At 47.3% G+C, this 18,304-nt stretch overlaps 1 protein-coding gene across 3 annotated transcripts in view; it reads right to left on the reverse strand.

The window, feature by feature from the left end:
• The window catches only part of LOC144162421 (ATP-binding cassette sub-family G member 8), a 399,408-nt gene that overhangs the window by 24,497 nt on the left and 356,607 nt on the right, over window positions 1–18,304 (reverse strand). For all 3 annotated transcript variants that reach the window (XM_077692940.1, XM_077692942.1, XM_077692941.1), the window contains 5 exons: window positions 16,250–16,391; window positions 14,118–14,356; window positions 4,210–4,327; window positions 3,883–4,035; window positions 127–243 (listed from right to left, as the gene is read on the reverse strand). In XM_077692940.1, coding sequence (XP_077549066.1) covers window positions 127–243; window positions 3,883–4,035; window positions 4,210–4,327; window positions 14,118–14,356; window positions 16,250–16,391 — 769 coding nt within the window. The remainder of the gene's footprint in view (window positions 1–126; window positions 244–3,882; window positions 4,036–4,209; window positions 4,328–14,117; window positions 14,357–16,249; window positions 16,392–18,304) is intronic.

Raw genomic sequence — 18,304 nt, forward strand, 5'->3', positions numbered from 1 at the left:
CATGCCAAGAATGCCTGAAGGGGTTAGATGAAAACAGCATCACCCTAAAAACTCTAAAAAAATAAAAACAAAACATTCAATGGTGAAACAAAGCTTCTATTTTGTGAAAACACCAGCTCAACTCACGGTAGTAATCTGAGGGATTCTTGTATGCGGGGCAGGGGAAATCAATGTACGAAAAGTACGGCAGCAGGTCACGCCTCTTGCCGTGGTAGATCATGCGGCCTGTGGAGATGATGGCAACTGCGAGGGGAAAAGATTAACGACTGTGAACATCAAGCAGCGCAATGATAAAGCAGGCAGTGAGGGCAGCCCAAAACATGCCACGAAAGCCATGCAACGATGCCTTCGCACATCGCTTTTTGTGCGCCATCTTCACCTTCGTCTCAAACTTTTCTCTCGTGCTGTTTAACAATAACGATAAGTTTTCCCGAACTCTTACTACGCGAAAGCAATGCTAGGTTATACTGTTATACTGGCGCGCTCTTGCCCACCACGTTCGAAATGACACACTGGCAACACCCAATGCAACGTAGGGACGAGCAAGCGCAGCCGTATAGGTGGCAATGAAATGCAGAAAGCGAAAACCCTATTCCCTGTGTTGAAAAGCGCTGCAAAAATCAAAACCATCAAACAACCTCTTTTGTATCCACATCTTAAGTTACACAAGTGTAGATCTCCTCTGCAGCTTTTTATTAGCTGTGTCATTAATTATTGTGATTGCTTATGTTTAATAAAACAACACAGTTTATTACCTTAATTTTACTTCAGGGGTTCGAATGACACACGTAGCACATGAAATTTTTCGTGATGAAAAAGTGTCACTTCCTTTTCGGAGATCGGTGTAGGTTGCATGTACTCCTACATTTTCTACCTTGCAGTCAAGTTATCACGGCTAACAGGCAAATTGGCAATGTTATCGGCATATGAGAGACTGCTTAGGCAAGCCTGGGCACGTCGCAGTTTTTAGCTATGCTTATTTTGTGTCGCGCCGCCATGACGGATCGCAGCTAAAGGCACTTGTTAGGCTGAAGCATGGAGGGAAGAAAAGGTTAAAGGAGCCATGAAGAGAAAACACAAGTTTGTTTCATTTCAAAGATTGCCTCGTTAGAATCATACTGACACAACTTTTAACGTAAACCTAGCTCAAATAAGCTACATAATTAGGAAAAAAAGGAATGGCCATGCGACCCACTAGCTCATTTCTCGCAATAGAACCTATGATGTCACATGTGACAGCTCTGGAATTGGCGGAGGGCCGAAAAAGCAAACGCAAATTAGGCAGAGCTTATAAGCTTGCCGAACGAGCTATTTGAGCTTAAATTTAGGGCACATTCTCTTAAAGGCCGTAAGAATGGTGGAACAAACATTGTAAGTTACGACTCCACATGTAAACATAGAAGTACCGATGCGTACTGCTGTTGGTACTGCGCGCACTATGCTTGTTTTGCTGCACAGAACTGCGGGGCTTCGGAGTTGTCTCAGACGACACTGGCCGATTGATTGACGCGACGGTGTTTTACGTAACCATATTTGTCGAGCGAGCACTATGTTTCACAAAACGATCTTATCCCAGAACAATAACAAGCTAGATTTAAAACTGCTTCGCGGCACGGGCGGCTGGCAAAATCGAGAGCAGACGACGGGACCAGTGTTTGGGTCCGTACAGCGCGGCGGTTTTGTGCGCTATGTGTCAGCTGCGGTGAATATCACTTCACGTGGATAAATAGCTGCAGTGGTTGCAACATAAAATTTCTTAGCAAGTATAATAGAGAGGAAACTGCACCTTGGAATCCATGTCCCCGTGGGGGGTTACGGGAAGACCCCCGCTTCTGGCTTAGGCTTGGCATGACAATTACATTCTTAAGCTGTTCTTTCGACTTGCTTTCTTCGCTGTGCATTAACACGTCTACGAGCTACAAGGCAGCCGAAATCCTCTCTGTTCTGTGGTAGCCTTGATCCGTGGCAACCGCGTCTTCGCTGAAAGAGCAGGCAATGCGTGATCCTACCTAACGTTGGTCATGCCGGAGTGAAGGAACGTATGACTGAGCGGTTGTACCGCGGAGAAACTTGTAGCTGAAAAAAACCATACGTACTTCGACGAAGACAAGATACAAAAGATACGGGCGCTTGCATCCGTCCTATCTTGTTTTCGTCCACGACTGTTTGACGCCGTGTTTTCTTTTTTCTTCATGTATGGGCCAACTCACTCAGCAACAAGTTCTATTAAACTGTAGCTGACGGTCGGTGCACCGGTTCACCACTAAGGGGACGTTTTTATAGGCATGCTCAAAAACATTTGCAAGCTTTTCAAACAACCCATTACCTGAAATATTTATAAAATTTATAAAATAAGAGTATCTAATGAGTTTCCTCCAAAATATCAACATCGTTGTTAACTACTAGCTTGGCCTGCAGAATATATTCAGCACCGTTCCGGCAAAAATACGGTGTACCTCCTTTTTCCTCAGCTTTAAAACTAGCCTGTTTTATTTTCCATTTATGTGATGACACACCATTCTTTGCGTTCCTGTGGCACTGTGTTCGAATACGTTTCAATCCAAGCGAACGACAAAACTAGCGAGCGCACGATATATGGCGGCCCATGAAGACACAAACGGCCTTGATATGAACCGCATATATGCTAGAGGCAGACTCCTCTCTAAGGTATATAGTAACAAACTATATGGTTTGCATAATGTCCCACTGTTGCCGGGTTGCTGGTCGCACCTGGCAAAACTTGCCGAAGCTGCCAACGCGCACCTTCTCACCGGATGACCGATAACGATGGAAAACCCCTGCGTGGAATCGACGGCATACCGCCGCTAAGAACAGCAACTATGCCCACCAACGACGTCAATTATTAACAATCGGATGTTGCCTTGGAAGGAACAATACGCCACAAAGGAAACGGCAGTAGAAGAAACACTGCAAAATCAGCTGTAGTGCACAGATTGCTGACGACGCCGCCGCCGCTGTGTTGCCAGCGTAGCGAGGCAGCCACAGTCAAAGCGCCGTAAAAAATTGTACGTGGCATTTAGCTGAATTTAGCCGCCACAGCCGTAAAAAACTAGGCAACATTGTTTATGGGCTCATTAAAAATGACGTCGTTTTCTGCAGACTTTTTGAGACGAATGGGGATGCTAGGTGCCTGTCCTGAGTATTCTTTCCTCCATGGGATGCAGCATACCTGCATTCTAAGCCAGTGAGATTAGAACTGTGCGGTGATATGCCGTTACCTCCGCGAATGGAATTTGTGGTACCATCGTAGTGACGCAGACAATATTAAACCTTCACTTTCACACGAGGGGCTATTTAGGGCTATAGCTTCAAAAAGGTGCGGAGGGAATTCATGGTTGTGTGACTTAAGATGTGGGCACAAAACTGGTTGTTGGATGCTGGCACTTTCTTGCCGTGCTTGTACATTCGGATCTAGAGCTGAAAGAGCATACAGCGGTTGAATCAGCAACGCGGAATGGTTCCGGCAGGTGTACGCATTTTGAGCGAAGAAATCTTTCCATCTCTGCCCTGATAAAGTTGAGTGAAAACCTAATTTCAACATTTGGTGAGTAGCATGCACCATCTATGCAGCTGCACTTGGTTTTCGCTATGCTGCGACCGGCGTTTCATAGAATACCACCAGTGAAACTTTCGGATTAAAATTTACAAACAATAAGAAAAGAGCAAAAATTTGAAAACCTTACTTTACTTCGTTTGACATCCATTGCACAGTGTGCCTAAATAACCGGATTACCATTAATGGCTTAGAGGCCTCCACAAGAAAATACTTGAAGGTGTGTGGCGGTACCGCTTTTAATAAACGGAGGTTTCGCTTTTGAAACTAGCATGCGCTGTAGCTCTCAAGTCAGGTGCGCTGCATACCTCGCGTCATCATGGTGAAGATCTCGTACGTCGGCGGGTGGATGGTCATGATGACGATGCGGCCTCTTGCTGCCCATTGTCGGAGGTAGTCGATGAGGAAGAAGCTGTCCAGGATATCCATACCAGAAATGGGCTGGTCTAAAAGCACCACATCTGCGTGGGGAAGTGCTTCTTATGTTCCATGCTCGCTAATGACATTCACACATCTGTATTGCGACGTGCTTACATTGAGAGCAGTGAGATAGGAATCACGGTTTAGACTTGCTTATTCTTTAGGCCAACGTCAATCAATGCATTACTGCAGAGCTGTAAAAAAAGCGTACTCACCAGTGTCTAGCAGAAGCTGGGAGCCAACGTTTAGGCGTCTCGCTTCGGATTCGGTCAGGTCTCGGATTCGAGTGTGTTTTAACTGGCCGAGCCCAAGGTCTTCTAGGAGTGCGTTTATCTGTAGAAAGAACGTCGTAAAGGGCCAATTACATCAGCAAAAACCAGGGGACCATCAAGGGGGCTGCTGAGAATCAATACTCACATTTTCTCTGCATATTGCCGGTGTCATGCTATCACAAATGTTATTTATAGCGTATTTTCGTGATCTTTTTGTAAGAATATTTTCAGCCATACTTACCACGTCACCTTTATAGTAATATTATGCATAGACAGGGATTAAATTTTAAAAGTGCAAATACTATAGCCTGTTGTAGTATAGACGAGACTACGGGCTAGTAAAAGCTTGTTAATTGGGATCTCAAGGGAGGAAAAAAATGTACGAATTATCCGAATGTCAAAATATCGCACGAACCACAGGAACAGCGCATTTACAATTCTTTTACGCGCATCGTAACATTGCGAAGAATTTGAAATTTATGATGCTAGTTTGTCTTTCGGGAGATAGCTGGGCATAAGAAAGAAGCTTTGGACGTGCGGCAATCCGTGCAGAGCAAAAGTATTGCATGGAACATCATAGCAGAATTCTTCCAGATTCATATTTAAATCGCAGGCAGACGATACACAAGAATGAGACAACACGAGCGCTTTCTATCAACTGTTTCGTTTATTGGAAGCACACAAAGATTGATGCGTGATCCTTCCTTAAAGGAGCCATGAAGAGAAAATGCAACTTCGTTTAATCTGAAAGAACTAGGATTCAGTATCTCACTCAGCTCCATTACAGCCACAAAAGATGTTTTTTTAACGAAAAACAAGCAAGAAGTATTCAAAACCTTTCAAATACTGCGCCACAGTGACGTGTTATGAGCAAGAATGACGTCATACGGGCCAAAAATAAAACATAATTTTCAGTGCGTTAACTGCACGTTAGCATTCAAGTGATGCGGTCAAATGGAACTAGAGGCCCCATTACAGATGTCCAGTCATGTGTCGTCGCGACAGGTCAGTTAGGCGGCCGCCAATCGCACAAACAAGGTTCCGTGACGTCATAGAAAAGTTGCGGGAAATTGGCTAGGGGGTCGCGACTGCTTCACACGTTTTCTTTAATATCTCCGTTATTCTTTCGAAGATTGCGATGATATTGGTATCATTGTTATCGGGACTAAGCACTCTTTCTAATAAACCCAACTTGTATTTTGTCTTCATGGCTCCTTTAACATACATATGCGCGAAACCTCTTTGTCTGTATTTTTGTCTCTTGTTTTTCCCAAGTGTCTTGTGAAATATTAATTTTGTACCGGAGTGTATGCAAACGGGATTTTTGAACTGTGTCGACCTCTTCTGCATGGACCATACTTGGTCTACAGTATGTGATAAATAAATAAAATAAATAAGCGCTCGATGATAGCTTTTGTTTTTCACGATATCATCCCTCGTGACCCCTCGAGTGTTGCCTGCAAAAATTTAAGTTCCGATTCGCCTGGAGTATTCAGCTGGGCGAAGCGCGTGTCTCTTGACACGCTTATTTTGTAGGGTTCCACAATAGGTAGGCGCATCTCATCTTTGCGCGCACCTCATCTTTGGATCGAGTATAAGTGCATGTGCGTGTGTGTGTGTGTGCGCGTGTGGTCATTAAACAAACAATTCAAAGGAAGCGCTCGCGTTGTCATCTTCTTGTGTGTCGTCTGTCTGCGCTTATGAATTAGATACAAGTAGCTCAACTTTCCGCTTTACTGAAATTCTCCCAGAACAGCGAGAGCATCCGCAGCTGCTTTTGCAGTAGAGACCCGCCGGCCGCCGGGAGCACGCCATCGCCTTGGTTTACTGACCCCGATGTACGCACGGGGGAGAGGGGTAGGAGCGGACGGCGAGTTGCGACTTACGTTTCGAGAATGCGTTGGTCCGAATTAGACGGTGCGCGCGTTAATTTGCGCCGAGAAAAAGAAGGACCGCGGCCATACTGCAATGCACATTTTTGAAGGGAAGAAGCTTGAAAGCCGAATTATTCGAATTTTCGAACGTACGCGGGCCAACTTTATGATGTTTGACTTATGTTTTCCAGCTTCAGATTGTGCAAGCCAAAATCCGAAGAATAAAAATTTTCTGAAACATTCGAGCTTTCAGACCTCGTTGCAGCCCCATGGTGATGAGTAGAGACCGGATTTTAGGCAAATGCCTATTTTTTTTCCTTGCGTTGATATCGCCCCATTTCGATATATGAGCACGAATTGGAGGTCAAGGATGGCTTTTATGGTGGTTTTATAGTGCCTATAAATGCCTATTTTGGGTGTTTGTGCCTAAACTCCGATAAATGCCTATAAATGCCTTTTTTTTCTCAAATTGGCGCCTAAATATATGTAGCGTCAAGTTTCGCTTTCGAATGCAATTTGATACCTTTATTCATTCTACCTGGAAATATTTACTGTTCTGAATTCTATGGGTTTGAACCTGGTCCTCTTTTTAACACTCTGCCCCCCCCCCCCCTCCCTTTGCGCCGGTGCAACCGGAGCGGCGGCTTCTGCATGCTTTACAGGTGGCTTTCCCGCAGGACTTCGCGGTGGACGCACAACTCTACTACCCAGGGGAACTATGATACCGTCAGGTGCAAAGAAAGTGATGGGTAAAAATTACGCCCACCTCCCCTCGCGGGAACTCTGGTGTGATGCAACGCATCTGGGTCTTTCCGTTGGTGTTTCCGTTGGGTTGATTCTCTAAAGGAACCGTCGCATCAAGCAATCGTCGAGTACTGCGAGAGAGCGCAAACGGAGCACGGACGACCGTCTACTGAGACCGCTTTCTCTATCGGAGAGAGGAGAGGAGGAGAGTGGAGGAGAGACGCTTCGTGCCGCCGCCGCTGTTAGGCGAGAGCGTTCGTTATCGGAGAGAGGAGAGGAGGAGAGTGGAAGAGAGACGAACGCCGCCGCCGGACAGACGCAGGAGTGACGTAGCCCATAGCAAGAGATGCGTTGCATGTAAAAGCACTGTGACGTACACGCCCTTACCTTGTTTGTAATTTACTAGTTGAAAGATTCACAACCAGGGGAGAAATTGGCTCTAGGCGATTCGACCCGACCAATAGGAGGTACCCTTCCCTTTTGGTCCGGTCTTTCAACGTGCACGGTCTGGCTTTCTCCGCTGCCCTTTTCAGCCATGCCGAAACGGAAGACGCCCAGAAATGCGTTGATCCGACAGTGGACACTTAACTCACCATGCTGCAGAATAGACGGAGAGACCGTGTTCTGCCAACCGTGCGGAAAAAAGGTGAGCTGACGAGTTTTTACGTGGCGTGAGTGTTTCATGTGTTATTCGAAACCACGGCCCCTCGATCAAGTGCGCTTGATCCAGGGGCCGTGGTCGAACTCGAAACTATGCAAAGTTGTTCATTGCGCCGCCTTGGTTGGCTCCTGGGCGTCATGGCCGCGATTCACTGTTATAGCTTTTTGTTTATACTGCCCCTTCTTCTGAGAAAAGAAAGGAGGCACCTGTGTATTTTGAATACGGCAGACAGCGTTCCTTTCGGTGCCTGCATTTTTTCAAACGTTGGTTATTTTGATTGCTAGCGTTGTTTATAATAAAAGTTCTAAACTTTCAATACCATTGAGATGATTGAAATGAAATATTTTAGATACCTTGAGAAGGAGATTCACATTTTTATGTACCGTCCCTGTGTGCTGCGTTAAGTGAAAATCCAGAAATTTCTTAATCAAACGAGCAATTGATCGGTTGGTACTGAAGGATGATGTTTCAAAACTAGCGCTGATGAACGGAGCGTGTTTTTAAGATATGCACTGGACATCCGTTAAATCGAAGTCCACCTCGTAGCTACTCGGCTAATTACATGCAGACGCTAGCTAGAATTACCGAAGTACGCCACGCTACGTTAACACGCAATTGAATCTGGTATCTTACTCTCCCGCCGTGCCATCGTGAAAATTAGGTATTCATGGCGCGCGCCGAGTCAGTTGAACAGAACGTCAATGGAATCTCACCTTGTTCTTCAAGTACGTTTTGGTGGTATGACACGCGTAGCAGCGCGGCGCTCAAGTGCAGTTATACCATCAAATAGGACGCAGAAGGGGTGTTCGAGCGCTTCTCTGCGGAAGTTAGAATGTTTATTGATGCTTATCGTATTTATTTGTCTTCAGTTAGCATGTCAAGACGCTTAGTATGCTAGCATGTTTATCTGCGCTGTGATGTTGAATGTACGCTTCGTATTTAAGAAATCCTAGCGCATTTGCACAGATTCCTTGCGAGAAGAAATACCACCTGGCTCAGCATGAGAACACGGCAGGTCACCTGGCAAACCTTAAGCGGGACAAGCCCTCAACATCCAAACAGTCTTTTTTTGACAACAGCCTTCAAGGACGACAGGACGAACGCTGTCAACGTTGATTTGTGCGAGGCCCTAGTGGCCGCAAACATCCCTTGGACCAAAATTGAAAATCCCGTGCTGAAACAATTTCTACAGAAATACTGCAACCACAACGTTCCGTCTGAGTCTACTTTGAGGAAGAATTACCTCCGGCCTTTGTATGAACAGACATTAGCAAGAATCAGAGAAGAGCTTGGCGACTCCTGCATTTGGATTTCCGTAGACGAAACAGCAGACGTCAAAGGGCGCTTTGTCGCTCACTTTCTTGCTGGGAAGCTTTCGGCTCACGATAAGACAATGGCTTTCCTCGTGTGTTCGAAACCTTTGGAGAGAACAAATGGGGAGTCTGTAGCATTCTTTGCAAACGAATCTCTAAAGGTTCTTTACCCTACAGGAGTCGAGGCCACCAAGGTTCTGTTGCTCTACACAGACGCTGCAACCTACATGCACAAGGCCGCTCATCTCCTGAAGGCCTTCTACCCGCAGATGCTCCATGTCACCTGCCTAGCGCATGCGCTTCATCGTGTTTGCGAGGAACTGAGGAAGCACTTCACTGACGTCAATGCGCTTAATGGTTCAGCCAAGGCCGTGTTCCTGAAGGCACCCTCTCGCGTGCCCGTCTTCAAGGAGATGCTGCCTGATGTGCCCCTTCCGCCAGAACTCGTCGTCACACGATGGGGAACGTGGCTAGAAGCTGTTGAGTACTACAACTGCTACTTTTCGGACATCAAGGCCGTGATCAACGGCCTTCCAATTGACGAGAGTGTTGCAGTCACAAAGGCTCAAGCTGTCCTCTCCGTGAATAGCCTTCCAGGATACCTCGCGTACCTTTGCGCCAACTTCACGTTCTTAGCGGATTCTATCAAAAAACTTCAAAGTGCGGGAGAAACTCTTGTTACGAATGTTGCGCTAATTCTCCACGCACAGGAAAGAATCGCCACCGTTCCCAAAGTACCCGTCGCCGAAAATGCACGTGCAAAGCTGTAATCGGGCTTGGACAAAAACAAGGGGTTTTCTGTCCTTTAATAACCTTCAGAAGTCCTTGCTGGTGAGCCCTGTAGGATCCCAGTGTCAATTAACCCATCGAATCTTCCCAAGTATAAGTACGCACCAATCACGTCTGTCGGCGTCGAGCGTTCGTTCTCCGCGTATACAAACTCATTCTCAGCGACAAGAGGCACAATTTTGAACCCGGAAATCTGAAGATGCTGGTAGTTACCTATTGTTTCTATAATTTTCATAGTGATTCTTAAACTAGGTTCCGCATTCTGTCCAAACACAATTCTTAATATTTACATTTCGAATTAGCGTATGTGTATTTGGCAGTGTTGAAAGGTCTTGCCTGTATAATTAAGGTACCTGTAGAAAATTGCTAAAGTTTGTACGTAAGTTCTCACGTAACAACATGCTAATTTCTTAACAAACCTTGTCTATCTTGCATTTATTATTTTCTTGCTTTATTGTAATTTAATTGCGTCAGGCAGACATAACTTTGCGCTTTTATAAATCAGTATTACCATATTGCAAGTATTGTTTCTCCTGCCTGTTTCACAATATGCGACGCTTGAGTGACTTTCACATCTGAACATGTATGTAAGCAATGCGCTTGTGAAATTGAGCCAATTGATCGCCATTAGCCCAGAGGTATTACGGGGCAATTTCACGTCTAAGGTCAATGTATAGAACTTGTTATGAGAGAAAAATAACGAATTGAATTGAGTTGAATTGAACTGTTACTGCCATTGTGGCCTCATAGCAATGATATTTTTGGATTTCCTGTCGTGCTTACAGTTCGCTCATGTCTTCACTTGAAATTATTAGCATTTATATAAAACTTTATTGCGCCTATTTTATTCTTTTTAGTGCCTAAAACGTTGTTTTTGCCGCCTATTTTTGGCGCCTAAAACGTGCTTTTTTAGTGCCTAAAAATCCGGCCTCTAGTGATGAGAAACATACGTGCCGTCGAGCATACTTCATTTTCTTCTTACCCGCCGCGGTGGCTCAGTGGCTAAGGCGTTGCGCTGCTGAGCACGGGGCCGCGGGTTCGATTCCCGGCCGCGGCGGCCGCTTTTCTGATGGAGGCGAAAAGCAAAAACGCCCGTGTGTACGAGATTTCGGCGCACGTTAAAGATCCCCAGGTGGTCAAAATTAATCCGGAGCCCTCCACTACGGCGCGCCTCATCGCCTGCGTTGCGTCGGCGCGTTAAACCCCCACAATCAATCAATCAATCAATCAAATCATTTTCTTCTTGAACTCTCTCTTCACCAAACCCGTGTCACTAGCTCCTTGGCGACAATGCATGCTGGTATTAAAAAATGAAACTGGCTCAGTTACTGCCACTAGTTTCATTAAAATGGTTTTTCTAAAATACCGCGCAGAAGTGTCAAATTTGTGATGTGAAGTTATTTTACTGTAAGCTATAGAAAACTGTTAAGAGTGTTTGAATTGGTTAAATACGCTACTCAGGCCAACAAATGTAGTTTCCTTCAAAGTTGCATTTGTCGCTGTCGAACCGTCCCAAAAGAGACGCTGAAGGCAAAATACACGTTGCTTGCAGATGAGGGGTCAGCCACGTGCGGCCCACGGGCCGCATGCAGCCCTCGGGAAAGTATTATGCAGCCCCGCCCGCTATGACCTCCGAACCCCCTTACTTTGTCACTTCCTATGTATTTGAAGGCTGGCATGGCAGTATTAGCCCTCATTCACACAGCCGTCACCTTCTCCGTCACGGCACCGTCACATCGAAAAACCGCGACGGAGACGTAAACGGAGCAACGTTCGTACTGGAGCTCTCCGTCAGAGTACAGGGTCATCTGCCTAGTGATCAGTTTAGCCTAGAATTGAGCGTGCTTAATCTGAAAAGTAAGGAAAATGGCTTGGATGTTTACGTGTGCTCACTTTTCGCTAAATTTAGCCGTAAAAATTTGTTTTCTGATTTGCTGGTTTACCACGGGCGTGGTCCCGTCGCGTTGACGGAACGGAAACGTAGAGCTCGGCTTCCCGTCACCGTCGCACCGTTTTCGGCGGGAAATCACCCGAGCAACCGCCGCCCATGACTGAAGACGGTGACGTGGCGGTGACGTGACGGGTTGAAAAAAAAAGGAATGTGTGAATGAGAGCTTAACGTGAAATCAGGTGAGACAGGAACAAAGCAAGATCGCTTTCAGTTGCCCCCCATCTCCACCCTCAGCCAGATGACGCCGTCACTTCCCTTCTTTGCACTAGCTCCAAAAAAGCCCCCTCCCTCCCCCACTCCGCCTCCATTTGCCGGCCGGCGCTTGCCGTGTCGGCTTCATGCAACTCGGCCCTCCACCTCGAAAGGTTGCCGACCCCTGCTCTAGATCGATAGATTAGCTCACCGAAGACACAAATATACCCCTCTTACTCGTAAATTTTCTCAAATAAGGTAAAAGATAGACAAAATGTGAAGACAGGTGTTGCCGCCGCTGGCTATACCGCGCAACTTTACACCGGAAGTGGTTAAAATTGCATGACAAATATTTTTTTAAGAAAACGCCTTCGGAGATTCATAAAAACGACTAAAATTTTGTTTTCTTGTGTAAAGTCTAAACGTCGAAGAAAAAAAGCAGCTGACGATTACTATACTGCGTGATGCGAAATTTGTGCACAGCGTGAACTGCAGTCTTCTCGCTACCGGCGCATAGCTGCTGCGCGCATGGCAGCGCGCTACTGCGCAGCCGTTATCTCGCAGCGCGTCACCGCTGCCGAGCGTGCAGTTGCAAATTGTGTTTGAACCTCCCGCGCAAATGTCACGTGGTTCGGATGAGCCATGAACTGAGGAGGCGCAGCTGGCGAAAATGTGAGGGGGAGGCCGTTAAAAATGCTGAGCCGTGGCGGGGTGGTGGGAGATGACGCCATGGCAAGGCGGCGTGCCGCCCTCCCCCTTACACTTTCGCTAGCAGCTGCTTCTTCGTTTTCCTTTTGCCTTCTGCCTTCGGTGTCTTGTTCGCTCCCTCAGTTACGCGGGCATCGCTGTCGCCGCCGCCAAACCGATGTACAGGGCGCCAAACTGCTGCGCACTAAAAAGCTAGAAAAATATCATGGGGCACAGACGATAGATCATGCGGCGACGCTACACGCCAACAAGTTTGTTTCGGCTTCAGTGCAATACCTGGAGCAATAGTAAGCGAGATAAATGTGCTAACTCCGTACAGTACTGGGGGCATAGCCACTGTTTTTATAACACGGTGGGTGCTCTTGCTGCGATAAAAATAGCGAGCGGTTATTTTGACTAAAGCCAGATTCTTCAGAGTACGCGGCGTCTGGCCGACGCAATGCAATGTCTTTCCTGGCTGCGGCTGGATGGTGCCAGTCGTCCACACTTGCGGCAGTAGTCCTATTCGAGGAGGCGTGCGGGGGCCGCGGGGTCTGCGCCCGAGCGGCCGGTTCGCCGCCAACAATCACGCAGCTTAAAGAGCACAGTATGCTTTTCTTCGACAAAGCGTTATACTGGTCCCGGGTCCCACGATGAAACAATTTACGTAGTGGCGCGGAGCAGCGAAGGACGTGGGAGTTCGGGAAAGGACGACTCATTCTACCGAAACTGACGAAACCATTTGGTACGTGGCAGCGCTGCATTTGGTCTCTTCCATACCACTGTACGTCACGGCTGCCTCGCGTGCTTTCGGCTTATCGTAGCAATAACACTGTTCGCGTTATGGAATCACCGCATGCAAGGGAAATGAAAAAGAGAGATGAGTTGTGTGATTAGCGATTTCTGAGCAATTAATGCATGTTTAAGTAGCGAATCAACGCTAAAGTGGCTCTAGAAAGGTCAGACTTTCGTTTGAAGCAACTTTCTGGCTCTCTTCAGTGTCATTCAGAGCTCTACAGGCCCAGAAACGATCTCTGCCACCGCTGGCACGTTTAAAATCATGGTCCTGTTGCTTGTTGAGCGACAACGCTCTCTGCTGTGCTATGGAAGCAGGTAGTTTTCAGCATGCCGAGAGTTCGAGGTGATTACTTTACGGCGCCAGTCGCCGTGGACCCGGCAGAAACTTAAACGCACCTCTGGCTGGAGTACGAGTTTGACTCGTTTGGATATAATTGAATTGGATTGAGGTAACGGGTGGTATGATGTGAATTGCGCGAGCCTCATTTGCGATCGTAACTGGCTGGTATCGCATACGTTTCCCGCAATTACCGACCGGAAATTTACCGTTACCAACAATTTGTTATCAGTGCCTCACTTGACATCAGAAAATTTGTGCGCTAGTTTTGTTGCAACCTGGCCGTACACGCAACGCATTTTTGTGCGGTGCTTGTAATGCCATTAACAATTTCTTGGGAGGGTGGTCATGGCCACCCTAGTTAAGAGTCCACTGTGTCGAAGCTCGGCCCCTTTCTCTATACGATTCCAAGTGAGGGTGTCAGTAACGTCACCGCGCAGAGTTAGCCTGCAGTGTCTCCCTGTGCCAAAACGGCTCTCCCGACGACTCCCGGAGGAAGCCTCACCCTGGCCTTGGTGTCCCTGGCGGGGCCTCCCGGCTCCTGGAGCAGCGAGGCGAAGAGCATCCACTGGCGCACGCTCATGTCCGGCCACAGCTGCCACTGCCGGGCCACGTAGGCGACGCAGTGCTCCAGCCTCGCGGGGGGCATGAAGAGGCCGTTGAACAGGATGTCTCCGCGCAGCCGGCTGCCCCACTTGGGCTGCCGGTTGGCCAGGATGTCCAGAAGGGCCGAACCTTCTTGCTCTGCTCCCAGGCGAGGGCGAAAGCAGGCCACAGTAAAGGCTCCGCTCGCTCCCGAAGGACTCTACAGTGTTTGTTCGCTTAGGTGTTGCTGATCGCAGAGCACCGAGTAGCTTGTACCCATCCGTTACTTAGCTCGCAGCCTTGCATTTTAGAAGCAGAGGTGGAAGGAGAGGAGGCTGCGCGAACTAAATCGAGGCTGACAACCCAAACCCTCACACAACATGAAGTGCCCCAACAGCACCTCATTGACAGCCATCGGAGATGGGTTCTGTCCTCTATCCACCATTTGGTAAGTTCTCGCACCCAGGGAGACTTTGGGGGCTTCAGAAACGATACATATTCCTCTCAAAAGCCATGGCTAGTCCGGCAAGCTGACACATTTGACGCTCTTCCTTGCACTGTGATGAGCAAACATGGCACCGAAATTATAAACTAGGATCCTCCACTCATAGGACCCACTTAGGCAGCGGCCAAGTGGCCGCCTTTGTAACGTCTCTAAGTACTACTTAATGCTAAGGGGGGAAGCCACCTACCCTCCTTCCTGTGCGATAAATGTATTGGGTCAGCAGCGTTATATTGAAGCCAAAATGGCTTTGTTCACTGCCAGCAAATACAGGTCTGTGTATACAACTCAGCCTACGGCTGAAAAGATAAAGATCACATGAATAAATACAGGTACTTTACAGTACGAGCTATGGAAGCAACCTACGAGCAACCCTGTTGAAATTACAGATCTTGTGCTGAATGAAAAAAATATTATGTTATTTGCATTTACACCACGCCAGAAGTAGGGCTAGAAAAATATTACACAGCTTGTTGTAAACCGAAACACCTACATTTCAGTCCGAAGAATACTAAGGAATTACTTCACATAGTTCTCTCTTTGGAAACCGTCCTCTACATTTTTGCCTCTAGCGCCACGTACGGATTAACATATGTCACTAACGATGAGTCCATTTCACACTGCTAGTTTTTTGTACACCACCTGTAAGACCTACCAAGGGACGAAAAATACCTAGGGACATTTCATTGTAGAAACTGTGCAGCTTCACCGCAACTGAGCTGCATGCTGAGAAATTCATCGTTTTGCTTCAGGATTATAATTGTTTTCGGTTGCATCGTCCTATCAAACCTGCATTGGTCCAGAAAGGTAGCAATACATGTACCAACCAGCGCAGACTCGTGTTCTTCTCACCTACGTATAAGAGCGCCCCGTCATTTCTTTCTACAGCCTTCATTACAGATACTGTGCCACTGTCACCCACATCAGGGCGCTTATTCTGACGTGTACCCCTGTACGACAGGAAGCGCGGATAGGAATACGAGAGCAGCAAGAGCGGATTTGTCTAGCTTGTTTCAAGTCCCGTATTCGTTTTGCGCCCTGTAAAATCACGCGTCAATAGAGGAATGAACTACCACCTAGCCTAAACTGTATCTCTTCTAAGCAATAACTTGTGTATCGAAACAGCCGAATGGTTGAGGCTGTCGGCATCAGTTATCGGGCTTAATTTGTGGCTGCAAGAGCATTCTTATTAATGGCTCCAGAAGGAAAAAAGTTCCTCATGTTTGGCCCAATTACGGAGCACATTATTGAAACCCTGGTGGGTTAGGATAATTCCAAGCACTCCACCTCAGAGGATAGGTTGTTCTTTGGTTCGCGACACATTTAAATGTTATTGTTACACTTCAGTGCATGATCACACGAAAATTCGCCTAGAAAGTTCTACCGAGGCCCACGTTTGTTTCAATTAATGCACCTTCTGTAAAAAAATGTTAAAATGACTTGCGAACAAAATAACCCCAGGGCAGAAGGCTGGGTAAATTTTATAGTGCATAGCACGCATTGCTAAGACACTGTTGAGATGGCCCCTGTTTCAAGGACAGATGGCTTACCCGACGTGGCAATGATGGCCAGAATCTCGCCTCCCCTCACTTCGAAGGAGAGGCCCTCCAGCAGCAAAAGCTTGGTTCGTGGACCTCCACACAGCCGCTGGCCCAGGCTAGACCGGTCCAGCTCAAACGTCAGGTCTCGCACCTGCGTTGAGCGCGAATATCGGGTGCAAGAACTCGTCTGGCCACCTCCTCCAAGCACAGGAATGAAACGCACTCTACAGTCAAAAGCTTTATAACTGAAAACACGGGAGCGCGTGCCGCTCAGTACATCCAGAGCGGTTTTAGCGACAGGTTATAACCCAGGCCTGCCCGACTGTGCTCTATCCTCACGCGCTGTAATTTCCATATACCGCGACAGAACTACAGGCGCAGGCAATCGTGCGAGTCACCACTTTTTTTCCAGGGTGTGTGTCCGCTAAACGTGCGAACTGCGAGAATGCGCCCGGCTGTCACCAGAGTGATCTGCAGGCAGGGAACGGCGCGCGCTCTTGTGTTGACGGTCATCAGGCTTTTGACTGTACGCTGAAAGCACCATGACACGTGCCGTTTCTAATAAAAAACGCAAGAAGCTGCCACAGATCCTTCGCAAATTTAAAAGGAGTAGCACAACCCGCGGAATATTCTCACGTGGTCAAAAAAGATGCAGGCTTCTTGAGGGAGTAAAGTTTATTGGAGTGAACCTGTGTTCCGGACAGAACTTAATACACAAACGTCGAGATGCAGTCAGCAAAGTGACGTGCACAGACAAGCGTAGGCGCGAAAAATGTGGCGGCGTTTTCTTTTCAGAAATTTATCTGCAGTGCTATCGTTACAAGAAATGTCGATTTATATCAAGAATGTCTTAGGTTAAACAATCACGGGCTTGGAGAGCGACCGCAAGATTGCCCGCGCGGCACACAAAAGAAGAAGGAAACCCGGGCTTCGCTTAACAGACAAGATAAGATCGCAGCCAGGCGATGGCAAAACTACATAGCAGAACAAATCAAGCGCATTGTCGGCGGCAATATCACACAGAACTGGAGCTATGTGTACCATATTTATCCACTTAATGAGGTTTTTTTTCTCAACACCATAAGTGATGCATACTGTGGGGTGCGTTGATTATCCGAGGAAAATGTTTACCCTTTTTTTCCGCTGCACTTTTTACTTTTGAGCTCCTTAAACACGCGTGGAAGAACTTTTCGAAGTTAAGGTGTGAATTTAATGCCAGTAATGTAGCCAGTCTTCTGCGGTACGAAATTAAGTTACACAATACATTTAAAAAATCAGGGTTTCTCTCTTAAGGGACAGATGGTTCAGCGCGAAGCTTTCTCCATTACAATCTGAGTCAAAGTCGAAGTCCAAAATCCCAACTGCTTCGACCTTGTCGAAATGGCGCAATAGGCTAGACGTCGGACTCTCAACGCGAGGAACCCACAATCGATTGCGGCCACGGGAAAATTTCTTTTTCTCATGAGGCGCTTGATGTACCTTAGCGGAAACCCATTGTGCAGGCTGGTTATCCTGCAGTGCGTTTTGGGTGCAACCATTTGGATTTTGGACTTTTCGGGCATCGCCGTTCGAAGGATCGAGTTTCCACCATCTTTGACTTCACCCACAATCATCATCATCTTCAGAGAAAGTTGGCCTTCCGACGGGGTCGCCATCAGTGAGGCGAACAAAGCTTCGCTTTAAAATTCAAACTGCTCCGTCTGAATCGGAAGGTTTGAATAAAGAAAAAAATGGCTGACGATTAATTACTATGCTCTCTAATACGAAACTTGTGTACAAAGCGAACTTCAGTCGTCGCATAGCTGCTGCGTCTCGGAAAGTGATCGCGTGATCAGCGAACGCACGGCGGTGCGCCCTCTCTGCCGCTATCTCGGAGCGCATAGCCGGCACCGAGCATGTAGTTGTAAATCGTGTTTGAACCTGCTGCGCAAACGTCATGTGGTTCGGATGAGCCACGCAACGAGGAGGACGCGGAAGGCGCAATGTACGCGCATTACGTAGCGTGGCGGGGCCTCGACATGCTGCCCTCGCTCTCACACCTTCGCCATACGTTCTTCATCCGCT

The sequence above is a fragment of the Haemaphysalis longicornis genome, unplaced genomic scaffold, assembly GCF_048455015.1.
Source record: "Haemaphysalis longicornis isolate Haplotype H1 unplaced genomic scaffold, Haemaphysalis longicornis Haplotype H1 scaffold_12, whole genome shotgun sequence".
Taxonomy (NCBI): Eukaryota; Metazoa; Arthropoda; class Arachnida; order Ixodida; family Ixodidae; genus Haemaphysalis; species Haemaphysalis longicornis.